General features: G+C 48.5%; 3 protein-coding genes across 4 annotated transcripts in view; 2 read left to right on the forward strand and 1 right to left on the reverse strand.

Moving 5' to 3' along the window:
• Positions 1 to 463: 463 nt before the first annotated feature.
• On the forward strand, positions 464 to 6,823 carry LOC108025286 (eIF-2-alpha kinase GCN2). Its single transcript, XM_017095667.3, has 10 exons — positions 464 to 868; positions 928 to 1,097; positions 1,155 to 1,660; positions 1,734 to 2,361; positions 2,419 to 2,991; positions 3,059 to 3,235; positions 3,303 to 3,804; positions 3,866 to 4,918; positions 4,975 to 5,945; positions 6,004 to 6,823. Exons 1-10 carry the CDS (start codon positions 800 to 802, stop codon positions 6,128 to 6,130), a joined length of 4,776 nt encoding a protein of 1,591 aa, XP_016951156.1. The 5' UTR covers positions 464 to 799; the 3' UTR covers positions 6,131 to 6,823.
• On the reverse strand, positions 6,681 to 9,577 carry LOC108025287 (polyribonucleotide nucleotidyltransferase 1, mitochondrial). 2 transcript variants are annotated; one of them, XM_044092299.2, is made up of 5 exons: positions 9,499 to 9,577; positions 9,206 to 9,398; positions 8,731 to 9,150; positions 7,449 to 8,669; positions 6,681 to 7,381 (listed from the first exon to the last, which is right to left on the reverse strand). In XM_044092299.2, the coding sequence occupies exons 2-5, from the start codon at positions 9,349 to 9,351 to the stop codon at positions 6,853 to 6,855; spliced, it is 2,316 nt and encodes a 771-aa protein (XP_043948234.1). In that variant the 5' UTR covers positions 9,352 to 9,398; positions 9,499 to 9,577; the 3' UTR covers positions 6,681 to 6,852. The 2 variants fall into 2 exon arrangements, with proteins under 2 accessions (XP_043948234.1, XP_016951157.1); XM_017095668.3 differs by having other exon boundaries at positions 9,495 to 9,570.
• Positions 9,578 to 10,084: 507 nt separating this feature from the next.
• LOC108025266 (G protein-coupled receptor kinase 2) overlaps positions 10,085 to 23,535 on the forward strand; it is a 49,843-nt gene continuing 36,392 nt past the window's right edge. The window contains exon 1 of the mRNA XM_017095627.3: positions 10,085 to 10,754. The gene's annotated coding sequence lies outside the window, so the exon portion shown is untranslated. The remainder of the gene's footprint in view (positions 10,755 to 23,535) is intronic.

The raw sequence follows: 23,535 nt of genomic DNA on the forward strand, positions 1-23,535 counted from the left end.
GGAGTATCAACAGTTAGCTGCAAGCCAACAAAATTTTCAAAATTTGAATAGAGATTAGAAGAGTCAACATAGAAAGAGAATAGGGGGAAAGCAGTTCATTTCTCTAAGTACAGCAATCCAAACATCCACTATCTACGTATTGGTTGAAGGTTTTTCGGGTCTTCAGAAAGTGCTGGGGTTTCTAAATCTCTTATCACTCTTAGTTGTCCAAATGCCTTCACTCTAAAAAACGCGATTTTGGAAAGAGTCTATTGGACTTTTCTTCTTAAATATATTGTTGCATATTCTTATTTTGTAAGTGATTTCCATTTCTGTGGCATAACAAATAATTCTTTAAGGAGGATTGGGGATACAAAATTTAAACCAAACGATTAATTCAAAATTCAGTTGGCGAAAAACCTATCGCGGCCATTGGCGCCAAAAATCGATAGTTCCACTTGTACCATCTCTCGAAAGGCAAACGTGTTATCGCGACTCGTGCACCTCTAACTTAGTACAAAATACGCAAAAGTTTCCTTTTCCAGGAAAATTCACTGAAAAGCGCAACAGGTGGACACCTTTATGCAATAAAACAGCAGAAATTTTCCCGGTAATCGATTCGGCATTGATTCCAAGTCGAAACAAGAGGCAAAGTTATGCAGAACGCAGCTGATTGGGAAACAGCTGCCAGCGCTGAAGACCGGCTGAAAGTCTTATAACCGGTGAGCAAAAGAGGAAGCACCACCGATCCAGTATTCCAGAGCACCCAAATGTAGGCGGGACCTTACTTAGACCACTGCGATTGAGATTTAGCGAGCAAATGGCGGACGAAATGGCTACCAAGGAGTCCTTCCGCGAGCGGCAAAGCCAGGAGTTGGAGGTGATAAAGGTGAGCAGCTGTTCCCCCGCGGAGACCATCAAACTAATCTTTTTTCTCACATGCAACAGTCCATCTTCGGCGGCGACGTGGAGGACCTCAGACCACAGGCGAACTCTGCTCTGTGGAAGCCCACGGACATAAGGATCCAACTCACCCCGCTAAGAGACTCCTCCAACGGTCTGGAGACCTATGTCAGCACCAAACTGCACGTCACCTGTCCCTCCAAGTACCCAAAATTGTAAGATCCGAATCTCGTGGTCAATTAAAGCACCTGCTTAAATCATTTGTAACTCAGGCCACCCAAAATCGCCCTCGAGGAGTCCAAGGGCATGTCGGATCAGGTGCTGGAGGCCCTACGCAACCAACTGCAGGCCCAATCCCAAGAGCTGCGTGGTGAAGTGATGATCTACGAACTGGCCCAGACCGTTCAGGCATTCCTGCTCGAGCACAACAAGCCGCCCAAGGGCTCCTTCTACGACCAGATGCTTCAGGATAAGCAGAAGCGCGACCAAGAGCTGCAGGACAAGCAGCGGCAGCGGGAGTCTCTCCAGCGCCAGACGCTCATCGACGAGGTAGAGCGGCGCAAGGAGATGTTCAAAACGGAGGCCAAAAGGCGCGGCGAGCCCAGACGCAGCATGAGCGAATCGAATCCGCGGCATCCCAGCTCTTCGGAGAGCTCCGAGAACTCCTCGCCGTACTATCGAGGCCACATATACCCCTCCAAATGCCTGGATCACCGCAACACGGAGACGCTCTACTTCCACAAGATGGGCAGGCAAATTCAGCGGGGAGGCTGTGTGGGTGAGGGTTTCTCCGGAAAAGAGGCTCCTTATCTTAAACGTATGGTTTCCTAATAATATATTTTACTTTACAGGTCACTCGCAGCGGGGGTGCATCGCCTACACCGGCATAGACATGCACTGCGGCCAGCTGCTCTATATCACCGAGTGGAACATAAAGTACAGCCAACTGGAGCAGCCCTGCATCGGTGGAGGAAAGTGTCACTGGGGCAGCGAGTCAAAGTGCGTGGGCAGTCATCGTGTGGACGACCTGATCGCGGCCATCGAGAAGCAGGTGGCTTCGCTGGCCCAATTGCAGCACAAGAACCTCGTCTCATACGAGTGCGTGCTTTGCATCAAGCGGAAGGAAGGCTTGCTCGTGTACTTGGTTCAGGACTTCCTCCTCGGGACCAGCGTGTTCAGCATCTCCTCCTCGCTGGGATGGTGCATGGACGGCGCTCGAATGGTGGCACGTGGCGTTCTGGATGCCCTTGTTTTCCTGCACAACAAGGGGGTGTCCCATAGCCACCTGCTAGACAGCACTGTGTTTATGGACAACACGGGCAATGTGCGCGTCTCTGACTTCTCGCTGGTTCCTAATCTTCTGGAGCTCCTAAGCGGAACTGGCCAAAGCAGCAGTCGTGGAGATTTACCCGCTTTGGGTGCCCTGGTGGAGAGCTTGATGCCGACTAACAGTTACGAGATGCGCGACTTTGTAGACAAGTAATTATTCGGAAGAATAAGTGATCCTCTTCTAATTCCATGTCTTCTGCAATACAGATGCAACTCGGACCGCACACTATCCGCATCTGAGTTGCTGGAACATCCATTCTTGCGCTTTTACGTGGACAATGGACAGCAGCAGATTATGCAACTACCGCAGCAGCGAAATCCCAATCCTGTCCAGCGCACGGGACCCGCCATGCCCTACCAGATACCCACACTGGCTTTAAGTCAATCCCGCTTGCGAACCGAGTTCGAGGTCCTTATGTACTTGGGAAAGGGCGCCTTTGGGGACGTGCTGAAGGTGCGCAATATTCTGGACAACCGAGAGTACGCCATCAAGCGGATACCACTGCCCGCGAGGAGTCGCCAGCTCTACAAGAAGATGACGCGCGAGGTGGAGCTTCTTTCGCGGCTGAACCACGAGAATGTGGTTCGCTACTTCAACAGTTGGATAGAGAGTGTGGACGATGCAGATGCCGCGGAGATGGACAAGTTGCTGGGTGGAGAATGGTCTCAGAGTCAGCAGGAGCTCAGTGTTAAGCCCGCGAAGTCACCACAACTTGGGCCCACTTTGGAGGAGGATGAGGACGAGGAGGACAGCTCATCCAGCATGTGGAATGGTTATATGTAAGAACCTCTTTTCTTTTTCCTATCTAAGTAATTATAAATAACTGATCTGATAAATGATTCACAGACCCACTATGGAGGATTCTGATTCGGATGGCATCGAATTCGTGGACTCCAATGGCAAGGTGGCTGTCTACGATGATGAGGAGGAGGACGACTCCACCAGAGGCAAGACCAACTCGCCGAAACCGCTGATGCAGGTAATGTACATCCAGATGGAGTTCTGCGAGAAATGCACGTTGCGGTGAGTTTGGTGATGAGTTTTCTAAGTAAAATTCGAACTTTTCAATATCCATTTTCAATCCACTCAGCACCGCCATCGATGACAATCTCTTCGACGACTCGGATCGCTTGTGGCGACTATTTAGGGAAATCGCTGAGGGTCTTGCGCACATCCACCAGCAGGGCATAATTCATCGGGACTTGAAACCGGTGAACATCTTCTTGGACTCCCACGATCAGATCAAGATTGGAGACTTCGGCCTAGCCACTACCAGTTTTCTGGCTCTGCAGGCTCACGAATATGCGGCCCCTGCGCCTGTTAATCAAATAACCAGCGCGGAGGATGGCACTGGCACGGGAAAGGTGGGAACCACTCTTTACGTGGCACCCGAATTGACAGGCAATGCCTCCAAATCTGTCTACAACCAGAAGGTGGACATGTATACCCTCGGCATCATTCTGTTCGAGATGTGCCAGCCGCCGTTCGACACGAGCATGGAGCGTGCTCAGACCATTATGGCTCTGAGGAATGCTTCGATCAACATACCGGAAGCGATGCTTAAGGATTCCAAGTACGAGAAAACGGTGAAGGTAAAATAAATGGAACCCCGTTGAACGCGTTATAAAGTCTAACTGCTGAACAACCTTTCAGATGCTTCAATGGCTTCTCAATCACGATCCCGCGCAAAGGCCTACTGCCGAGGAGCTGCTCAGCTCAGACCTCGTTCCACCAGCCCAGTTGGAGGCCAATGAACTTCAGGAGATGCTGCGCCACGCCCTGGCCAATCCGCAGAGCAAGGCATACAAAAACCTGGTGGCTCGCTGTCTCCAGCAAGAGAGCGACGAGGTGTTGGAGCACACCTACCACTTAGGCAGCAGTCGGGCCATGAAATCCTGGAACTCGGCCATCATAATCGACGATATAGTGTCCCTGAATCCCGTGATTGAGTTCGTCAAGGCCAAGGTTGTAAATCTATTCCGAAAACATGGAGCCATTGAGGTAGACTCACCGCTGCTGTCGCCACTTTCCGCACGGAATAGCGCTGCCTATGCGAACGCCAACGCAGTCCACTTGATGACTCACTCCGGATGTGTGGTGGTCCTGCCGTGCGACCTTCGAACCCAGTTTGCCCGCCACGTGACCATGAACAGCGTGAATCTCATCCGCCGCTACTGCGTGGACCGAGTTTATCGAGAGGAGCGGGTCTTCAACTTTCATCCCAAGCAGAGCTACGACTGCTCCTTCGATATTATTGCTCCCACAACAGGTAGTCACCTGGTGGACGCGGAACTCCTATCGCTGGCCTTTGAAATCACCAGCGAACTGCCGCGTTTGCGGGAAAAGAATCTGGCGATCCGCATGAATCACACGAATCTTTTGAGGGCCATCCTCATCTTCTGTAATGTTCCAAAAGCGCAGTATGGAGCACTATTCGAGGGCACCATGGATTTCATCGAGTCCCGCATCTCACGCTTCCAGTTTCACTCGAGTATCACAGGAATAATGGAGAAGTCGCGAACCTCTGCCCAAACTCTGATGGACATGTTGTTGGCCAACTTTCTGCTGACTGGTTCCAGAAGCACGGTGGATGATTCGGCGTTGAAGTCCCTAATGCGCGGGAAGGGCGAAGCGGCGTCGCTAGCAAGAGGAGCCCTGAGGGAACTGGAAACAGTTGTGGGATTGGCTTACAGCCTAGGTGTAAAGGTAAACATTTTACTTTGAGAAGAGTCACCTTCCTAATTATCTTCAAACCTTTTCAGTGCCCCATTCAAATTTGGGCTGGTCTGCCCATCAGCTTCGATCGCGCCAGCAGCGGTGGAATCGTGTGGCAGATGACGGCTGACCTCAAGCCCAATCGCTCTGGACATCCTTCAGTTCTGGCGATTGGAGAGCGATATGATTCCATGCTGCACGAATTCCAAAAGCAAGCGCAGAGCTTTAATCCCGCCATGCCCGCACGCGGCGTTCTTAGTGGGGCGGGCTTGACATTCTCCCTGGATAAACTGGTAGCTGCAGTGGGGGTGGAGTACGCCAAGGACTGTCGGGCCATTGACGTGGGCATTTGCGTGTGTGGAACTCGGCCGCCGCTCAAGGATGTGACCTACATCATGCGACTGCTCTGGTCGGTTGGCATCCGTTGCGGCATCGTGGAAGCGGCCAGCGAACTAGGGGACGAAGCACAGGATCTTGCTCGACTTGGAGCTTTGCATGTCATCCTAGTGGCCGAGAATGGCTCGCTGAGAGTGAGGTCTTTCGAGAGGGAGCGTTTCCAGGAGCGCCACCTGACCAGAACCGAACTGGTGGAGTTCATCCAGAAGCTGCTGCGAACCGATGGCTTCAATGGAGCCACCGTGGAGAGCTCCAGCCAGTTGTCCAACTTGGGAGCTGGCGACAACAGGAGCAGTGGTGGCCGGGAAAGGGAACGCGGCGAGAACGGACTCAGCACCTCTGCCTCGAATGCCACCATCAAGAACAGCTACAGCCAGCTGCCGAATCTGCAGGTCACGTTCCTCACCCACGACAAGCCGACGGCCAACTACAAGCGGCGTCTGGAGAACCAGGTGGCCCAGCAGATGAGCTCCACGTTATCGCAGTTTATCAAGAAGGAGACCTTCGTGGTGCTGGTGGTGGAGCTGCCGCCGGCTGTGGTAAATGCAATTGTGGGGGCCATCAATCCCCGAGAGATACGCAAAAAAGAGACTGAACCGGAAATCAACTTTGTGATCGAGCGGTAAGTGCTTAACCTACTTCCTATTTCTTGCGCTCGCCCAGACTCTATACACTTGTAGATTTCCAAAATACAAACGCTATATATCCGAGATAAACGACGAGGTGGTGGACTATCTGAGCGATGCCAAAGCTCCCATCGTTGCCTTGTACAGCATTTCCGATTCCTACTACCGCGTCATCATCTAGCCAACGCCAAATGCATAGATCGGGCGGCTCTACCTAGTAGCTTTCGCCTCTAGTTTAAGCTTCGAACCGTCACAAATTATTTGCGCCAAAATTCTACTTAGTTGGCTGTCTTCCGTGCCATTTAACCTTTTGTCGAATCAAAATTCGTTTTCATAAGATAAGTTTAATTTTGGATTGAGTGGAATCGAAATTTTCTAGATTGTATGTTTCTGGATCTGAAGAATATGTTTCGTTTCTTTGGCGAATAACGTAATTCTGCCTTTTCCTGTAATACCTTTCTAATTTATAAGCAAATAGATTATCTATTACTTGGTTAAAAGTAAAAACCCTTACTGATGCTGTTCGCGCCTAAGTCAAAGGAATAGTTGAAAACTTACAAAAACTCCTAATTCAATTTGTAGAAATATATTTTATCAAGAAAGCTTGTCAAAGACTTATAGTATCAGAATTAAAGGAGTATAAAGTATAGGTTAAAGAAGAGGCTCAAGGTTTTCATAGAAAATCGTCAGAATTGAATTTCATCCTGGTTTCAAATCCAACAACAACAAAGTTACGGAGAGGGCGGTCAGAGTTGTGAATCTTCAACCATATTTTTTTATATACGTACAAGTTTTAAACACGAAATTTTAAGCCTACAATAAAGTTGCATGTTTTGAAAGTGTCTTCCCGCAGGGGAAACATAACAAACGAGAACTGTACAAGTGTTATCCCCATCAAGGAACTCACGTTCCACTTTCTCCGGCAGTTTTGTTGAGCGAACGGGGAGTCGCCGAGGCGGGTCCTTGGAGAACCTTTCGCGAGAGGCGCATGAAACCGGAGACGGGATCGCGGCCAAAGTACTTGACCTGGATCTCCTGACCCACTTCCAGGTTTAGGGCGGAGGGATGGGCTATCTTGCGCTGGTCGAGCTGCGAGTTGTGCAGCAGGGCGGGTGGCATGCTGGGGTACAGGGTGACCAACACTCCGGTGTCTCGCAGTTCTGTGATCTTGGCAGTGTAGATTCCGCCGAACTCCAGCTCCGGCACTCGTTCCCTCACCATGTAGCCCTCGATTAGTTCCTTCGCCTCATCCATGGCAGCTTGAGAAGGGGCGAACACATTGAAGTGGGTCTCGTCGGCAGCGGTTAGGGTGGTGCCCGTTTCCAGGTAGATCCGCTTCATGTGGAGGCCACTGGGCCCGATCAACTGCGCCCGCTGATGCGGCTCCACAGTTATGGTCTCGCTCACTGGCCAGCTTTCCTTTGGATATTTTCTGGAAGATGTAAGGACGATAGGTAATTGAAACCGAACTGTATAGGTCTTTTTTAATTTGTACTCACCGCGGCTCCCTGATAGCCTCACTCATGATGTCCAGAATCTTGGATTTGGCATCTGTGGCCTTTTGCAGCGATTCCATCACTACCTTTAAGGGAATGCCTGGAATCTTGAGGTCCGCCTGGATGGCAGTAAAGCCCTTCCTCGTGCCCGCCACCTTCAAGTCCATGTCCCCCATGTAGTCCTCGATACCCAGGATGTCGGTGAGGATGCGGTAGTCCTGGAGGTGCTTGGTGTCGTCTTTCTCGAACTTGGTGACAAGGCCAATGGCCACACCGGCTGCGGGCGCACTCACTGGTACTCCGGCATCCATGAGAGCCAAGGAACCACCACACACGCTGGCCATGCTGCTGCTGCCGTTGGACTCCAGAACTTCGGAGGTGAGCCTCACTGTGAAAGGGTAGTCGTTGGGCAGGGTGGGCAGCAGAGATCTCTCCGCCAAGGCGCCGTGGCCCAGCTCACGGCGACCCACTGGACCAATGCGACCTACTTCACCCGTGGCATACGGCGGAAACTCGTAGTGCAGCATAAAGTTCTTGGCCTTCAGACCTCCGCTTTCCAGAGCAGCCAACGAGTCCAGTTTCATCGCGCTCTCCGGCGAATCCAAGCTGACCGTGCAGAAGACCTGCGTCTGACCACGCTGGAATAGGGCGGATCCGTGGAGCGGCTTGTACATGTCCACCTGGCAAGAAATGTTCCTCAACTGGTCGTAGTCCCGTCCATCGCAGCGCAGTCCCCGCTCGAAGATCAGCTCCCGGAAAATGGATCTGCTGGCCTGGTTGAAAAGCTCGCCGATTTGCGAGGGTTCTGTGTCCGGAAAGGAACTCCACACCTTGTCGATTACGTTGGAGCGCACCTCGTTGACCGCATTGTCCCGCGAGATCTTGTCGTGGTGCGCGTCCTGGAAGATCTCCCTCAGGCGCATCTCGCACATGCTCTTCACAGCCTGCTCCAGTTCGGGGTCTACCTCGCCTGGCGACTCCACCTCGCGTTTCTGCCTGCCGTAGGCCTTCTGCAGCCGCTCGATCTCGTGGATGATGAATTGGGCTTCCCGGGTGCCCTGCTTGATGGCCTTCAGGAGATCCTGCTGCAAAACCACATTGCCCTTGCCCTCCAGCATGACCACGAGGTTCTGTTTGGTGGCTGAGACCACTAGATCCAGTTGCGAGGACTGCAACTCCCGGCGAGTGGGGTTGATCAGCACCTCGCCATCGCAAAGGCCAACGCTGTGGGAGATTGGAGGTGTTATCCTGGGGATGCTACTTGGCCTTCCCTATGAATACTAACCGCACTGCTCCAATGGGTCCGTTCCAGGGAATATCACTCAAGGACAGCGACATGGAGGCGGCATTGATTGCCAGGATATCCGGACTGTGCACCGCATCCATGGCCAGCATGTTGCACACCAGCTGCGTCTCCGTGCGGTAATCCTTGTGGAAGAGCGGGCGCAGCGAGCGGTCTATCAGGCGGGCGGACAGGATCTCCTTCTCCGAGGGACCGAGTTCGCGGCGCATAAAGTTCATGGGTATCCTCCCGGAGGCGGCGTTCTTCAGGCGGTAGTCCACCACGAGAGGCATGAATCCCTGGCCGGGACTGGGCTTAGATTTGGCCACCGCCGTGACCATGACGGCGGTGTCGCCCATTTGGCACACGGCTGTTCCGTTGGCGAACCTCGCCAGGCGGCCGGAACTGAAGCTCATGTTACGTCTGTAGGGAAGTGGGTTTGCACAACTGGAGCTTGAGGTGGAGGCCACATACTCACCCATTGCTGAAGTTCACCTCCACGGAGGGCGCCTCTCCACTGGCAGTGCTCTGGATCCTTCGTTTTGCACCGGAACTGGATAAACCCAGGCATTTGAGGCGATAATTGAGCAGCTTCAGCGTTTTCCTCGTGAAAATCATGGCCATTATCTAAAAGTGCCGGTTCAGTCCGACCAAGGCGACAGGTGAGTACCCTTTAAAAGAGTAATGACATTTGATATTATTTATTTAATAATAAGAATTACTGCAATATTTTGTTATTTAATTGGATAGTTTTTAATGGCACTTACGTACAAGTTTCTAATTCATTTATTCTATGAAATAACATGCCCACAAAAAAGATGGTAGAGTGAGCAACATGTGTGCGTGTGGCGTTGCCACCTGACAAACCTAAAACATCTGGAAAAAATAGCTAGAAAAGTGTAAATTAAATTAACCTAAAGTTTCTAATGAAATTACGCTTTATCGACCTTTATGTATCTTAATCAAAAGTAAGGTACTAGTTAATAAATTTAAAGTAAATATACACATTCAGGAACAGGAATTTACAACTTGCCATAGAAACAGGCTTAGAGTTGAGTGATAATTTACGTTATTTAAAAATAAAACTAATCATTTTAACTATTTATATTTTAAGAACAACTATCCTAGTTTTGTTATCTTCCTTGGATCAAAATTAAAAGCTCCCGCTCACTGGTTAAGGCCAAATCTAGCTACAGCAAGAAATATCGATACGATATTTTTAATAATTCTCGACAACCAATGTTACCATCCCCGCCAAAGGGAAACTCCCCCACTTGGCGCGAATCGACGTGGTATTTTCGCCCCGCCGAAAAACTGCAGCCCGTCCACCCACCGCCGGCGTTGGTCACACAGAAAACAAAAATTTTTCGAAAGCAGACACATCTCGCGGATCCATCGGGACTTGTGCAAAAAGCCCATTGCGAACGCCGTCGTGCCGCCGTGAAAACGCCGCTAACCAGAAGACCTGGCCAGAGTCAGCCGTTTGTTTTCCGCGTCGCTCCCTAGGAAAAGCTGAAATTTTCACGCCGTATTTTTCGTATTTTTTCCGTCAGCGAAACGCCGCGTGTGTCGTTGTGTGCGTGTGTGTGTCTGTGTGTGCCCGCCCGCCCGTCTGTGTGTGTGTGAGAGCGCGCGTGTGTGAGTGTCAGTTTGGTGAGAGCCGCAACAACAAAAACAGCATAAAAGAAAACCAAAATCGACAAATGCGGTCAAATTGAAAAGAAAAACAAAATCAAAGAGTATTGCTCGCGCAAAGCCAAAGGCAAAGTCAAAAAGCACAAAGCCAGGAAAAAACACGCAGATTTCCCAACGCTAAAGCCGGAAAATTGCCCACTAGGCGTGTCGCTGCTTCTTCTTCTTTCCAATTGTTTATGCTGCAATTGGCGTAGTGAGCGAAGGACAGAGAGCGAAGACGAGGGCCTTATCAACAGCGCTTATCAGAATCCGCAGATTTCTTGCGAATAAATTCCAACTAGCTGAAGTCGCAGTAGACCGCACTAAGCAGTAAGAGAACATCAAACAAGCAGGTAAGTCCCATTAATCAGGTGGAAATCGCTGCCTCTTCCTCTCCGACGGTCACACCTCATTTGCTGTCCCCCTCTGCTGCACCTAAGCACTTAATGTAACGGCAGTTCACACACACGTTGGCCTTGTCTCTCGCGTCTAATTAATTGCATTAATGCCGCAGGACTCGCGGCATCCCTTTTCCCCGCCCGCGTGCCGCCCGTGCATCGATTAAAAAGTGAAAGCAATCGGAAACGCTTATCAGCTGGTTCCTCTTTCTCCTCGCTCTTTAAGCACACACACACTCAGTCATTCAGGCAAACAAACAAACAATGCAGAATATGAATATTTATAGCTCATTATTTACTGTCACTTTTTTTTGTCGCCTATCCTTGGACCGTTGCAGAGGGTCGATCGATAAGTAATCGACAAGTTATTGAAATTATCGTTTGAATTGAGGGATCACATACATTCCGTAGGACTTGTTAGCATACAAAAAGAACCCCGATTTCTCACATACCACAGCTCATTGTATCCATTCATACAGATATCCCGAATAATCCCCTTCTTTTGTTACGTATTCGGGAACTTTCATTAAGACTTTATTGCTCACTCAAAAAATATTAGAAAACATAGTGAATAATCCCGAGTGTCGTCACCATATGTTTCACATTTTAAAAACATGTTTTTAGTAATGTCATTAAGTTTTCAGAGCTATTACATTTATTCGTCACGCCCGTCAATGCTTTTCCTTCAATCAAATAGCTATGAAATGGGTTTTTTTGAGTCATATTTTGATCAACTAATTTAAATCAATGACTCACCCATCCCAAAACCTAAATTGGACAAGAAGTGCACTCATACCCATTTCATTTCCTCAGGATTCCAAATCTAATAGGAACATATTTGCGGTACTTGCACTTCAAAAATCCGAGTATTTATAGCACGAGCATCAAACTAAGAACTCGAACCAATTAGTGAAACCATTTTGAAATCACCATAAATCACCATTCATTCCCGGGGTAATAAATTCCCGCTTCCATTTGCAGCTGACAAATGCGAGTCGTTAAAAATAGTTTTTCCCCAAAAGCGAAAGTCCCCCCCCACACTTTCAAGGACGGCCCTCGCCATGTTGCGATGTGTTTCCCTTATTTTCCTTATCGCCCCTGCATTCGAGTTGATTTTTCTGTGGGACGTCATCGGCAGCCGGGTGTCTCTGATTGCTCCAGGGTTTCTGAACCGCCGGCTGCATAATTAAGACGAGCTGGACGTTTTGCTGATAAACGTTTCCGCTTTCCAGCGGACGATTGGAGCCAATGTGCCATTCGCGGAAGCACTCGAACTCTGCTCCGCAGATGGTTAAGTCCAATATCTGTGATGTGGACCCCATGTGGTGCCCTTTTCAACTGTCAAGTCGGAACTATTGTTTCGCCGTTTCGAGGGCTTGCGTCACAGTTTATCGACTCGACCCGCCTCGAATGGCAACCCATTCCCGCAGGGTGACGTAGGCAATTGGCAGGAACATGTGTATCCTGGGTGTCCTGGGTGTCCTGGGCGCAGGCCAGGCCGGGCCAGACCAGACAACAATAAACCATCAGTTCCAACCCCATGGGCAAATAAAACCCAATCGAATATTATTATCAATGAGGGCAGGACCCAAACAACGAAGCCCATTTGGTGCGTGGCGCAGGGTTGGCCACATGCTGCTCTTCCCCTGGCAGGACATCATCGCCAGGACCTGAACCCATCCCCTGGATGTCTCCAATCCCAATCGCAATCCCGACCACGCCCACATGCCATCATCATCGCCTTCTGCGCTAATTTGGCGCGACTTTGACACTTGTTAGCCAATATGTTTTTGGCTCGTGCTAATGGCCCAACGGGAATTGATATTAATTGCCCCGCACGCCCCCGCACGCAGCCGAAGTGGGCGTGGTCGTTGGTCAATATTGTTGGGCCCTGGAACAAAAAGGCAACTGAAAACAGGGAATACAAATGCCCCGAAAATCAGCTTAAATCAATTTTTTGTGGTCGCCGCCTTTGTTCACTTGCTGGTTTTTGGCCGAAATCGGCTTACCAACTTTCGGTGCCTGTTGTTCTTGTGGCTTTGAATTTTATAAAGGAGCCGAGGTCCCCTCCTTGTTCAATCTAATTAATCCTGCCACCCCTGATTGAGAACAGGGGATTTTCCTTGCCCCTAAGAAACCAGATTTCCCTCACCCTTTCCTCCGATGAAAACTGAAAACGCTCCAGAGGTTTCCATTTTTCCAGGCCCTGTGTTTTCCTTTCATGTTCCCTAATAAAACTAAATTCAATTAGAACTTGCAGTTGGAGTTCCCTGTGCGTGTGGGAAAAGTTGAAGTGAAATGTGAGAAAAGTTTTGCGGGATATGTTGGGAAAGTGAGCGAGGGATGAGGGACAAGTGAAAATGGGCGGAGGACTACGGGCTTATTAGTTGCCGAAGAAAGTCTCGGGGGGCATGCAAATTTAATCGAATCACTTCGAGTGAAAAGCAATTTAATGATGGTTCCTTCGCTTTAATTTCGAGCAGATAAAAGGGAAAAAAACCCTGAAGAACCTTTAACGGATTTTGTGGAAAGATCAATGCTGCTTTGATTACTCGCCTTATCAATTTTCTCCTAATAGTTCATTTTCTTTATCTTTATGGCCAAACCTAATTCGCTTTAATATAGTTCGACTTCCTAACTGAAATCGCATCCTAGCAACACCATTTTCAAACCTAATTTGTCATTGTAAAAGGTTTTCTAAGACCCTCAGGCCTTGGTTTGCCAGGGTAATTGCCACACTTTCAATCCATATCCAATCCACCTGCCAAATTCGATGAGCCATTCCCCCATCTCAGCGGGCCAGGATTGGTTCCTAATGGCCCCTCCTCCGTGCTTCTCATCTTTTCCAAGAGCTTACCATCCCGCCATCCTCTTTCGATGGGGGCGGAACGCATTCCGGGCGAACACCTGAACCGAACCGACGCACCTGCCCAGTCTGCCGACGATTTGATAAGAAGAAACAGAAATTCTTGGTGCTAATCAACGAGACGGGAGACGGGAGTGACAGGTGGGCGGCGGCGGACTGATGGAGCAAACAGAAGCCAACCTGCTGTAATGACCTTGATAAACTTTCGTTCCGAGGAGCTTCCCTCGAGTAGATTTGCCGCCTCCCCGGCTCCGCTTTTCCCGGAAAATTTGGCTAGGGGCTGCGTTATTTGCTCTTGTCTGCCGAAAAACGTTTTACATTCTCAGCCGCCCCCGAAATAACCACTGCCCCTCCCCCACGAAATAAAAAACAACTCGTAAAGTACACATAGACAACAAAAAGTTTTCTTTGACATTTTTTCCCGTCCCTTCCTGGGCCCAAAATTGTTCGGCTTATGCCGCCTCGACGCTTTTGTTGTCTCTTTATTTTTCAGTTTTCAGTTTTGATTAAAGACAAACCCTAGTCCCTTTTCACCTAGCTTTGACTGAGTGTTATTACCACTTTGTCGCTTCAACCTTTAAACTTTGCCATTTTACGGGGAGCTCTGCTTTTATGGCTTTTCCGCCTCTGTCCAGCATTGTTTGCCGGCGCATTTGAGGTGGGTTTAGAAATTGGATTTTTCGGGGGTCTGCCTCTGTCAACACACAAATGGGATATCATGATCCGTCACCCGACGAGGCAGCATTCCAAAAAATTATGCAAAGTGTCATTGAAACTTCGCAGCCCAAAACAGCAGGGAGAAAAAGGTGAATCGTTGTCGGCGTCTCCTGCACTCAAAAACCAATCACTTGTGCATTGACCCTCGCCTTTAAACCAACAGGCAGGCAAAGCCAAGCAAACCAATAACCAAAAGGCAGCGCAACGTGGCCAACACCTTGACTTTGTCTCGGCCAAGCTGGGCGACTTGGCAACAGCGACTTCTTGGCCAAATGAAGCGAAAAGGGCGTAGCAGGAGCCGAACGAAGCTGATCAACAGTAGTCGCAGCCAAGCACACCCTTCTATGTGAACTTCCATTTAAAATCATTTAAAGTGACTGTGCAAAAGTATCCAACCGTCAACAACAACTGTTTAGTCAAAAACGCGTGATTAGTTCTTTTGATAAATCTAAAATAAAGAAAAACTATTTAGCTGTCAGAAGCACTTTTGTAAAATTTTCCGCAGTGTTTACACGGGATCTAAGCCAAGGAGGAAGCGGCTTTCAGCTGTTTTAAGCAAGCTAATTTATATATAATTAAAATAACATATGGGTTAAGGCCTTGAACTTTGCCAAACCAGTTTTTGAAGAGGCATTTTCGCAAAGGCTGCGGCTAACTTTATAAAATCATTGATTTTCTCCGCCAGCCAAGATCTTTCGCGGAGTCAGATCGTAACAAATTGATTATGACTGGCCGGCCAAAAGGGTATTGCCGCATTTTTATGCAAAAACTGGACCGCAGAACAGGATTTTTCGCCCGAGTGGCGACCGAATGCGATGGAGCCCAATTCGAGGGCCCGCCAGACGTGTGGAATTCATTAACCATAATGCGGCCGAGGGGAGGGAGCAATCGGAGGGTGCCTGGCTTCCAGGAACCCTGCTCGAACCCAATCCTGGGTGGTCCGCTGGCTCGGCCATAAGGCCGTAAAGCATCGTACCTGAACCCCGATTCACGCTAACCCCACGCACTCACTGTGCAGTTGCTAATTCATAATGGCATTACTCACTTTCAGCTGCCCAGCCGGCCGCCGGCAAGTCGGTCACTTCCACGTCGAGCAGCCAAAGGTGAGTTTACAATTCTGCGGAATTCGAGCCACTTTATCTGGCCAATTGATAAGACTCTACTCGCGCTCCGCCGTAGGTTGTGTCATAGATCGACCGTACAGAAGCCGCGTTCCCAGAGGCATTTGATTGACGACGACGCTCATTCAAATGAATTGGCATTCATTCAGCGGCGGTCCGGTTGCAATTTGCTCCCAAAGAAATTCCTAACTGGCATCGCTTCGCCGAACCGCTATCGTTAAGTGCTCTCTGACGTCGGATGAGCTTGTTTTTTCGGGGCCAATCGCGCTCTTTATTGAATTTATATCTGTCCCGGGAACACAAATCATTTTTCATTCACTTTACAGGGAGAATCACTGGGCGTTACTCACCCGATGCTTAGAGTGGCTTACTTCCCGAGGGGTCTATCAGTTGTTTGCACTCTGGCCCAAGAAGTCCGTGCTTGATAACCAGAAATACCAGGCGAATTTCACTACGCAAATACACTTAATAATAGCTTTCGGTATAATTCCACAGCTGATTGAGCGGTTTCGCCGATAAGGCGTTAAGATTGCACCTATCAACGTCCTAATAATAAGTCTACAGTGCACATTTGGGCTGTTGTAAGGATTGTCTTAGGGGAATACATATCATCCCGAGTCATTTTGGCCTTCGGTTTTGGATATGCGAAGTATTTCTGGGGATTTATGGGTTGCAGAAACAAGAACTTCCATAACCATAATACAAAATTTAATGGTTATAAAAAGCAAGTAATCCTCTTAATTTTTCGTCCCATCTGAAGGCTGTTCGGACCCCTTCGAGTGTGCTGCATTTAACTCGTTATTTATTGTTATAAATTTTTAAGCATTTGTGCTCGTAGCCCCACGTTTGCAAAGTTGTGTGCCTTTTGTTACAACGTTGACATTTGCTGCAAGCAGGGGCACAACATTTGTTCTGTGCAACAACAGGCGGCTTTGTTGGTCCTTGGGCTCGCACACTGTGTGTGTATAGGCAACTTTTGCCTAGGTAATTTGCCAGCGACGCCCACCGAATGGGGCTGGGGGCGTGGCGGCGGGCCAGGCGATTAGCAACAAAAAGCAAACTTGTTAGCAACATATTTTTTGCCGCTCCCAGGGAGGAGCGCAAAGTTTCTGCTGCACTTCAAATGTAGTTTGTTATTTTTGCGTCACCCGCTTTCTGCGCCGCCGTCGCTCTGCTGTTTCCACTGCACTTGCCAAGTTTATGGGCACTCGAAGTGACAAAGAAAGTTTCCGGGCCCATTCCGGAGTGTTTCCAGCCCGCAGCTGGCATTTGCCATCGGGCATTTACAATGCATCCTGTCCCATTTCCCACTTGGCCAAGGTCCTGTGCAGGACAGGAGGAAACGGCGACGTCACGACGAGTTCGCCCGAAATGTTTATGAGCTCATAAATTCTGACACAACACCGATGGTCGTCAGATACGCAGATACTCGCTTACTCAGATACTCCCCTGCATTTCTCGCCCGGCTACCTGGGAGTCCGCCTTCGCGTCCTTCCTCTTTGTTTCTCGCGCGTCTGACAACTTTTGGCACATTTGTCGTACATCAAATTAGGAGCAGAATGCCCGACGGCGCGAAATGATTGAGCATTTGCATTAGCCGAATCGACACACAGGTACACACTCAGGAATGCCGCAGATTCGAGGGGAACGCCGAGGTGTCGACTGCCGAATGCCCTGCAATTACTCAGGCTAACGATTTCAATCAATTACCTAAGGGTGTGAGGTAAATCAAAGAATTTATATACATAGATACACTGGCTTTGGCCCCGTGTGACCACAGGTTTATGAAGTTTAGGTTTAGAATAAAATATATTTGGTCAATTAAAGACGTGTGTTAAGCAAGAGATTTGCTAAAGAAAAGAGTTCGATCAACAAATCATTTGATGAAAACAAATTTATCAAAGGGGAATAAGAACTGTTCCTAAAACAAGGCATGTAGCTTATAAAGCCAGTAGCCCACAAAACGTCCCTTGATTGCGCGAACACGTCATCATTGTCCCTTGGCCAACTTGCAGTTATTTCGGTTAGCAAAAGCCCAGGAACACAAAGACCAACAATAAACGTGGGTGTTGGTCCTTCGCGGCGGAGAGTGGGAAAACTTTGGGCAAATATTGACTCAGTTACGAGTTCCATTTTTATTCGTCCGCCGACTCGGGTAAATAAGCATTTTCAAATTTATGCATATGCATGTCAACGCAGCTCAGCCCGACTCAACTCGGCTGAGTGCCCTCGTCGTTCGTCATCGCTGCCGCCTGCCCAGAGCCGCCTGGGAACTTGGCTTTATTTTAGCCAACTTCCAGTTCCCTCCACTGGCAGTCAAGGTCGGAGGTGCCATAAATATCTGGGGATTTCCTCGGGGATTTAAGACAATATCGATTCCCTTGGATGTGGACACATTTCTGCCAATGAAATCTCTAGTTACTTCTATGTACTCCCCGTCTTAGATCAGTAGTTAGCTCTCCAAAGCTTTTTAAAGCATGATCATCTATAATATCTCGACTTATAGCTCATTTACATCTGTTATAAAACCAGAATCGTGGGACTCTCTAGAATTGGGTGGATATAGTGATTGATTAGCTTGGTTTCTCCCTAAAAGACCTCCTCTGGCTACTCTTCACCCTGCCTGCCAGCACAGATGTCAGAGCACCTGGTCAGTTCTCCACTCCGAGTCCCCGAGCACTGGCGTCATCTGCTGTGTTGGTTTAGCTCTCGGCCTCGGCTGGGCCGCTTGGCCAGGTCCGGTGACCTGGACCTGACATTTGCTCAACGGCCAGGTCTTCCTTGGACCGACCGACGATTGGCCTCCCCCAGGTCGGATTTCGAGAGCAGCCTCGGTGCGAACGATGCACCATAATGTTTAATTTATAATTAAAGGCGGTCATGGGCTCGGGTAGCTCTCAATGCGACACGAAATGAGATCAAAGGCAGGCAGTCGAGCGACTTTAAGTCGCCCTGTAAACACTGGGCTTAATTACACCGAAATGCTCCCTGCCTTTTGCCATTTGGGATTCAATAACTTTTGCGACGGCATTCGAGCGGCAGCAGCACAGCCTTGAGTGTATCGATTTTAGAACGGACGCTGGGAACTTTGTGTCATTAGGGGAAATGGAAATTGAAATGGAAATTTCGATCCGCCCTGATGGACAATCGGTTTACGTGCTGCCATTGCATTTATGATGGCGTGTGCCTCAAGTCCAAAACATAGGAAAAGCACAACCACCGCTGCTCGTTGATTGATAAATTCGTTAGCGAGGGCATGTAAAATTTAGAAAAACAGCGGGCAGAAAGACGATCGATTTCTGATTGGTTTGCCGTTCGATTAGGAGACGGCGGGACTCACACGAATCGGACGTGTGCTTTGTTTGCCTTTCTGTATCTGTATCTGTATCTCCGCGTCTATGTATCTACAGCGGCTGCAATTACGACACGCTCGACTATTTGTTTATGCATTACGCGGCGAAAGAGCCGCGGGTCCCAGCGACTTGACCGGCGAGCAGCCATTCATGAAACCGCAGCAACAGCAGCAAAAGCAGCGACCAGCTTTTTACGCAATCGCCAGCCTTGTGCCAAAAAATAATAATAGTAATAATGCGCAAAAATAATAATAATAAGTAGGCAAAAACGAGCGCATGGGCCGACGGCCGGATTCGAAACCGATTCGAAAATAAAGTGCCTCAAGTTTTTCACTAAAATCGCATGCACTCCGTGTTGAAAAATCAATTAAAGCGCCGGCCGTCGCTAGCAATTAATGCAAATGCCAGAAATAAAACTAAATCAAGAGCTCTGCGAACTCGAATGAAATGTAAACACGCATCCCCGGCCGAGAGCCAGCAGTAAAAAGTGATTTAAGAATATTTAAAGCGAACGCTCTTAGTATTTACACTCGATAAATACTTGTATTTCTTTGAAATGAACAAAAGCACGAAGTATCTGTGCAGCAGCAAGCGCAAATAGTCAGTTGCAGATGCAAATGCAATCAATAGATTGCCATTTTCAGTGGAATCCAGCTTGGCAATCCGAGAGATTGAATCTTTCGATTGTTGAATTCTAATATTGGGGTAAATAGGGCGTAATGTGTGAGAGCTGATGATTCTTGACTTGCGAGAATGTTGCTGATTTTCATATTTTGAATAGCGAGGCGAGTCGAGCACCAAAAATCACTTTTAATGGCCCGAGCCCAAGTCCCATGGAGGGCCACTCACGTGGGAGCTTGGGAAGGCGGATAAGAACCTGTTTCTGACAGGGCGGCGCTTGGACTTGCTCAGACACTTCGGAACAGAATGATTAAACGAGTGTTTATGCATTGTGTATGCTGTCGATAATTCCAAATGACGTCACTGTGACGTCAAGCACAAACCGCTTTTATTTTTATTTATTTATTTCTGTATTTCTGTCCCCCTTGAATTAATGGGGGAGGCGGGGCCAGACGGGGCCGGCGGCAAGTGCCAAATTAAAACATGTACACAGTGTCAATAATACGTCGTCATAGTATTCAAATGAAGTTTGACAGACACACACGGGGCGGCAGAAAGAGTAGACACAGGTGGCCTTATTTCGCCCGCTTTTATGCGGCCGAGTGGCAAAAGCCGGGCCGCGGACTTGGTCAAAACGCGGGCCTTGGCCATTATGGTCGCCGTGTGGGCTGGCATTTATTGCCTGGCCAGGCAAATCGTCAGATAAGTTGTCAGGTTCAAGACCAGATGATCGGCTTGATTGTGCTCTATATAAAGAGAACTGGGTTGCACCAAATAGTAATCGCAGTGATAAAGAAACCCGCCTGCTTGGGGTGCCAATACACCTGTAAATTACTCTTTTTATTTCGTCGTTCGCTGCTAAAAATAACATTTGCTTAAATCCACTTACAATAATAGCCCAGAGCCATGAAATACATATTTTTGCAAATATCTAATTATTCATAGCAGGTCGCCGGGCGGCCAGCAACATTTTCAATTACATTGCCAAAGTTAATAATTAAAACACCAGCGAATATTTATGGCGCCCATTATTTTTTGTTTTGCCGCGGTTTACACGGCCGTGTTTACGTTTTAATGTAATTACGCTCATTAATTTGTAATAGAAAACAAGTCGGCTGAGAAAATCCCAGCGAAAAGGCGACTTTGCCAGCGGACCCGGGCCCCTATCATCGTCAGCACCATCGGGATCCGTCGCGGTGTGGCTGTTCTCGTTCCCCAGTTGTTTCCCAACCGCCCAAGGTCCCTTATTAGAATACAGAAACAGAGATACAGAGTTCGGAATTCAGAATACAGAATCGCCGAGCCTCCGCCCCAGGCCCGCCCCCGGCCGTCCGCATGAATGGAAGGCTTGACGCGGAGTCGTCTGGAATGTATGGCGGCTATCACGAATGAATGGATCTGTTCAAAGCGGCAACAATAACAATAAACATATACAAATTCCAGTGCCATATTGCGGCGATCGAATGCGGAGAGCGGACAGTCAGCGTCATGCGCGTATGGCTGTCAGAAGCATAAATATTTGGGGAGGCTAAGATCAAGGAGGCCGCAAGGAGCGAAAGCGATTGCTTGGACTATGTGTTTGATTGTCGGTTCAGAGTTCTGAGTCATTCTGGGTCAAAAAGAAATGAGTTTCCAGAGGGTGTTTAGGATAAAATACTAAAATACCAAAAAATACCGGAAAGGGACTAAATAGCTTGTTTTGAGGATTGGAAAAGGTAATGAATTGTTTATCACAGAAAGACAACCAACCGAGACAATCAGCCGATTTTGGCCCAGTTTCTCGCTCGATCCGTCCTTGATCCACATAACACCTCCAGATAAACGCGCGCTCAGCCGAGTGACTCACGAGAAAGTCGCACCTCCGTTTGCACACCCACTCCGCGGAAATCTGGCTGTATCTATATGGATGTTTGACTTTGATTGCCTATGGCCCAATTGCGATTGTCGTGCCTCGACAATTTTCGCACCATGCAAATTAGCGAGCCCACAGCCTATTGCGCTTTCAAGTGCTGGGTTTTGTGTTCCTCGGCTGCTGTTACCGAGCATTTGCGCCTGGCACTTTGTTGCCGCGGACTTCTAATTGTGTTTCTCAATAGGCCGAGCGCGTATGACTCAGCGGCGAATGCAAATGACAAAAGGAATTATCACATGATTACCATATGATGTGGGGCTATACCTGTCTGCGGGTTGCACAACCGCGTTGTCAATCGCTGATGGCCCGAGTCTAATGAGCTGCCCAGCCTCTGGCTTTCGCTCCCGGTCCTCCAAGAAGAGCCAGAAAGGCCAATGACTTCGCCGGCGAGGCGTCGCTGGAATATTTAAGTTGCAACTCCCGCCGAAAAAGCGAGCAAATTCAGCTCAGGAGCAGTTGGGGTCCTGTTGCTGGTCCTTATCCCGGCCAGTGCTTGCCCTCGGCTCCGTCTGCCTTTGGTTTTTGCTGCTTTCGCTCCCTTTGTGCTGCACACAAAAGATTCTGCTCACCCGTTGTTGTTTCCTTATTTTCATGTACTAGGTACTCGGAGGGCATGCCATCGAGGACCCAAATCCGAAGATCTCGAGCTCAAAAGGTCCTGCGGAGTGCTCGCAACCCACTTGCGGGGCACACACTATTCGCATACCGGGCTTTTAATTTATTCGAATTTTTCCCCCATTTTTGTGTTCATTTGCAAGAGTTCTTCCCTTATTTTCCAGCTAGGGTGCAGACGGTGCACACACATATTTGTGTGTGCGATTTCGGGAGGGTGTTTGCACACACTCGCCATTGAAATGCAGCCAAGCATCTCTGGAGCAGCGCAGCTTCCGCTGCATAAATATTACGCCACTCGTGTGCATTCAGCATTCTGTGCAATTTATTTCATTCTACTGCCAACTGCCAGCTCCAGCTCAACTTCAACTTCAGATTCAGCTCAGCTCCGGCTCAAATTAAATTCTAGCGAGATTTCTCAGATCTGAGCAACCTCCTCATACTTCTGGCTCACTTGGTCTGCTCGGTAAGCCGGACATGAAGTGCTCTTTTTTGTGTGCTGATTAGCAGCTGGAAGGCACATATTCGCCATTCGCCATTCCCAGCCGAATGTGTGCTGACCCGCCCCTGCTCTTGGCCAACTGGCAGAGTGCCCCGGCCTGGTTTTGTCACTGGCCAAAAGTTTGTTGCCCAACTTTAATTGCAGCTAATTGTTGTGTTGACAAAGGCGAACTTCTAATGAAAGAGGGCTGCTCAAAAGGCGGAATATTTTCATCCGCCTCACGGAGCGAAATCCTTTTAGAGAAGTTGCAAAGTTGCCGGCACTTGTTCTATTTGTATTCGAAAACAAAATAGATTTTCTTTGATACTGAAAAATACCCCTTATTTACTTAGTTTTATTTATTGCTGAGTTCTTTTAATAACGGTGGGGCAAAAAGAGGTTCTCTTGGCTAGCAAAAATTGTTTCACAAACTCGGCTTTTTCGTTTCATTTAATGGATTTGGATTATTAATTGCAGAGTAGTTTTACAAAGTTTTCGTGTTGTTTGCAGTCCACAATGCATTAGTTGCAGTTGCAGTCGAAAGAGCTTCTGCCTTTGCATAAATAATAATAGAATATGGCTGGTGTCGGAAGGCAAGGGGAACGGAAAAACGCTTGAATAAAATATTTAAATAGAAACCATTTTCGGCTATTGTTTTGCATCGGTAATGGCTGTCATTGTGGCCAGCAAAAGTTTGTGGCTGTTGCTTTAGACACACAGATAAACGAATCATTCAATAATGTTAGGTTGAAAGTGAAAAATGTAATGTTTCAAGATTGCGATTAAGTCTTATACTTTTACTTCTCACGTTTTAACTTTATAAGTCTTTCCCAGAGCGCGTTCAGAAATTCCTCTGAAATTTTCCCTGCTGCTATCCCCGATTGTATTGATTTTCGAGGGGTTCTGGCCATCCTCGTTAACCAGATTTATGCGACTATGTTAGCCCTCGGCCAATTAGGGGCTCTGCCCTCGATGACCCGGCTCTTGGGCGTGGCAGTGCATGGTGCGAATAATGAGTGCAACAAATTTGGCCAAAATGGCGTCAATCGGGTG

The sequence above is a fragment of the Drosophila biarmipes genome, chromosome 3R (assembly GCF_025231255.1).
Source record: "Drosophila biarmipes strain raj3 chromosome 3R, RU_DBia_V1.1, whole genome shotgun sequence".
NCBI classification, from domain to species: domain Eukaryota; kingdom Metazoa; phylum Arthropoda; class Insecta; order Diptera; family Drosophilidae; genus Drosophila; species Drosophila biarmipes.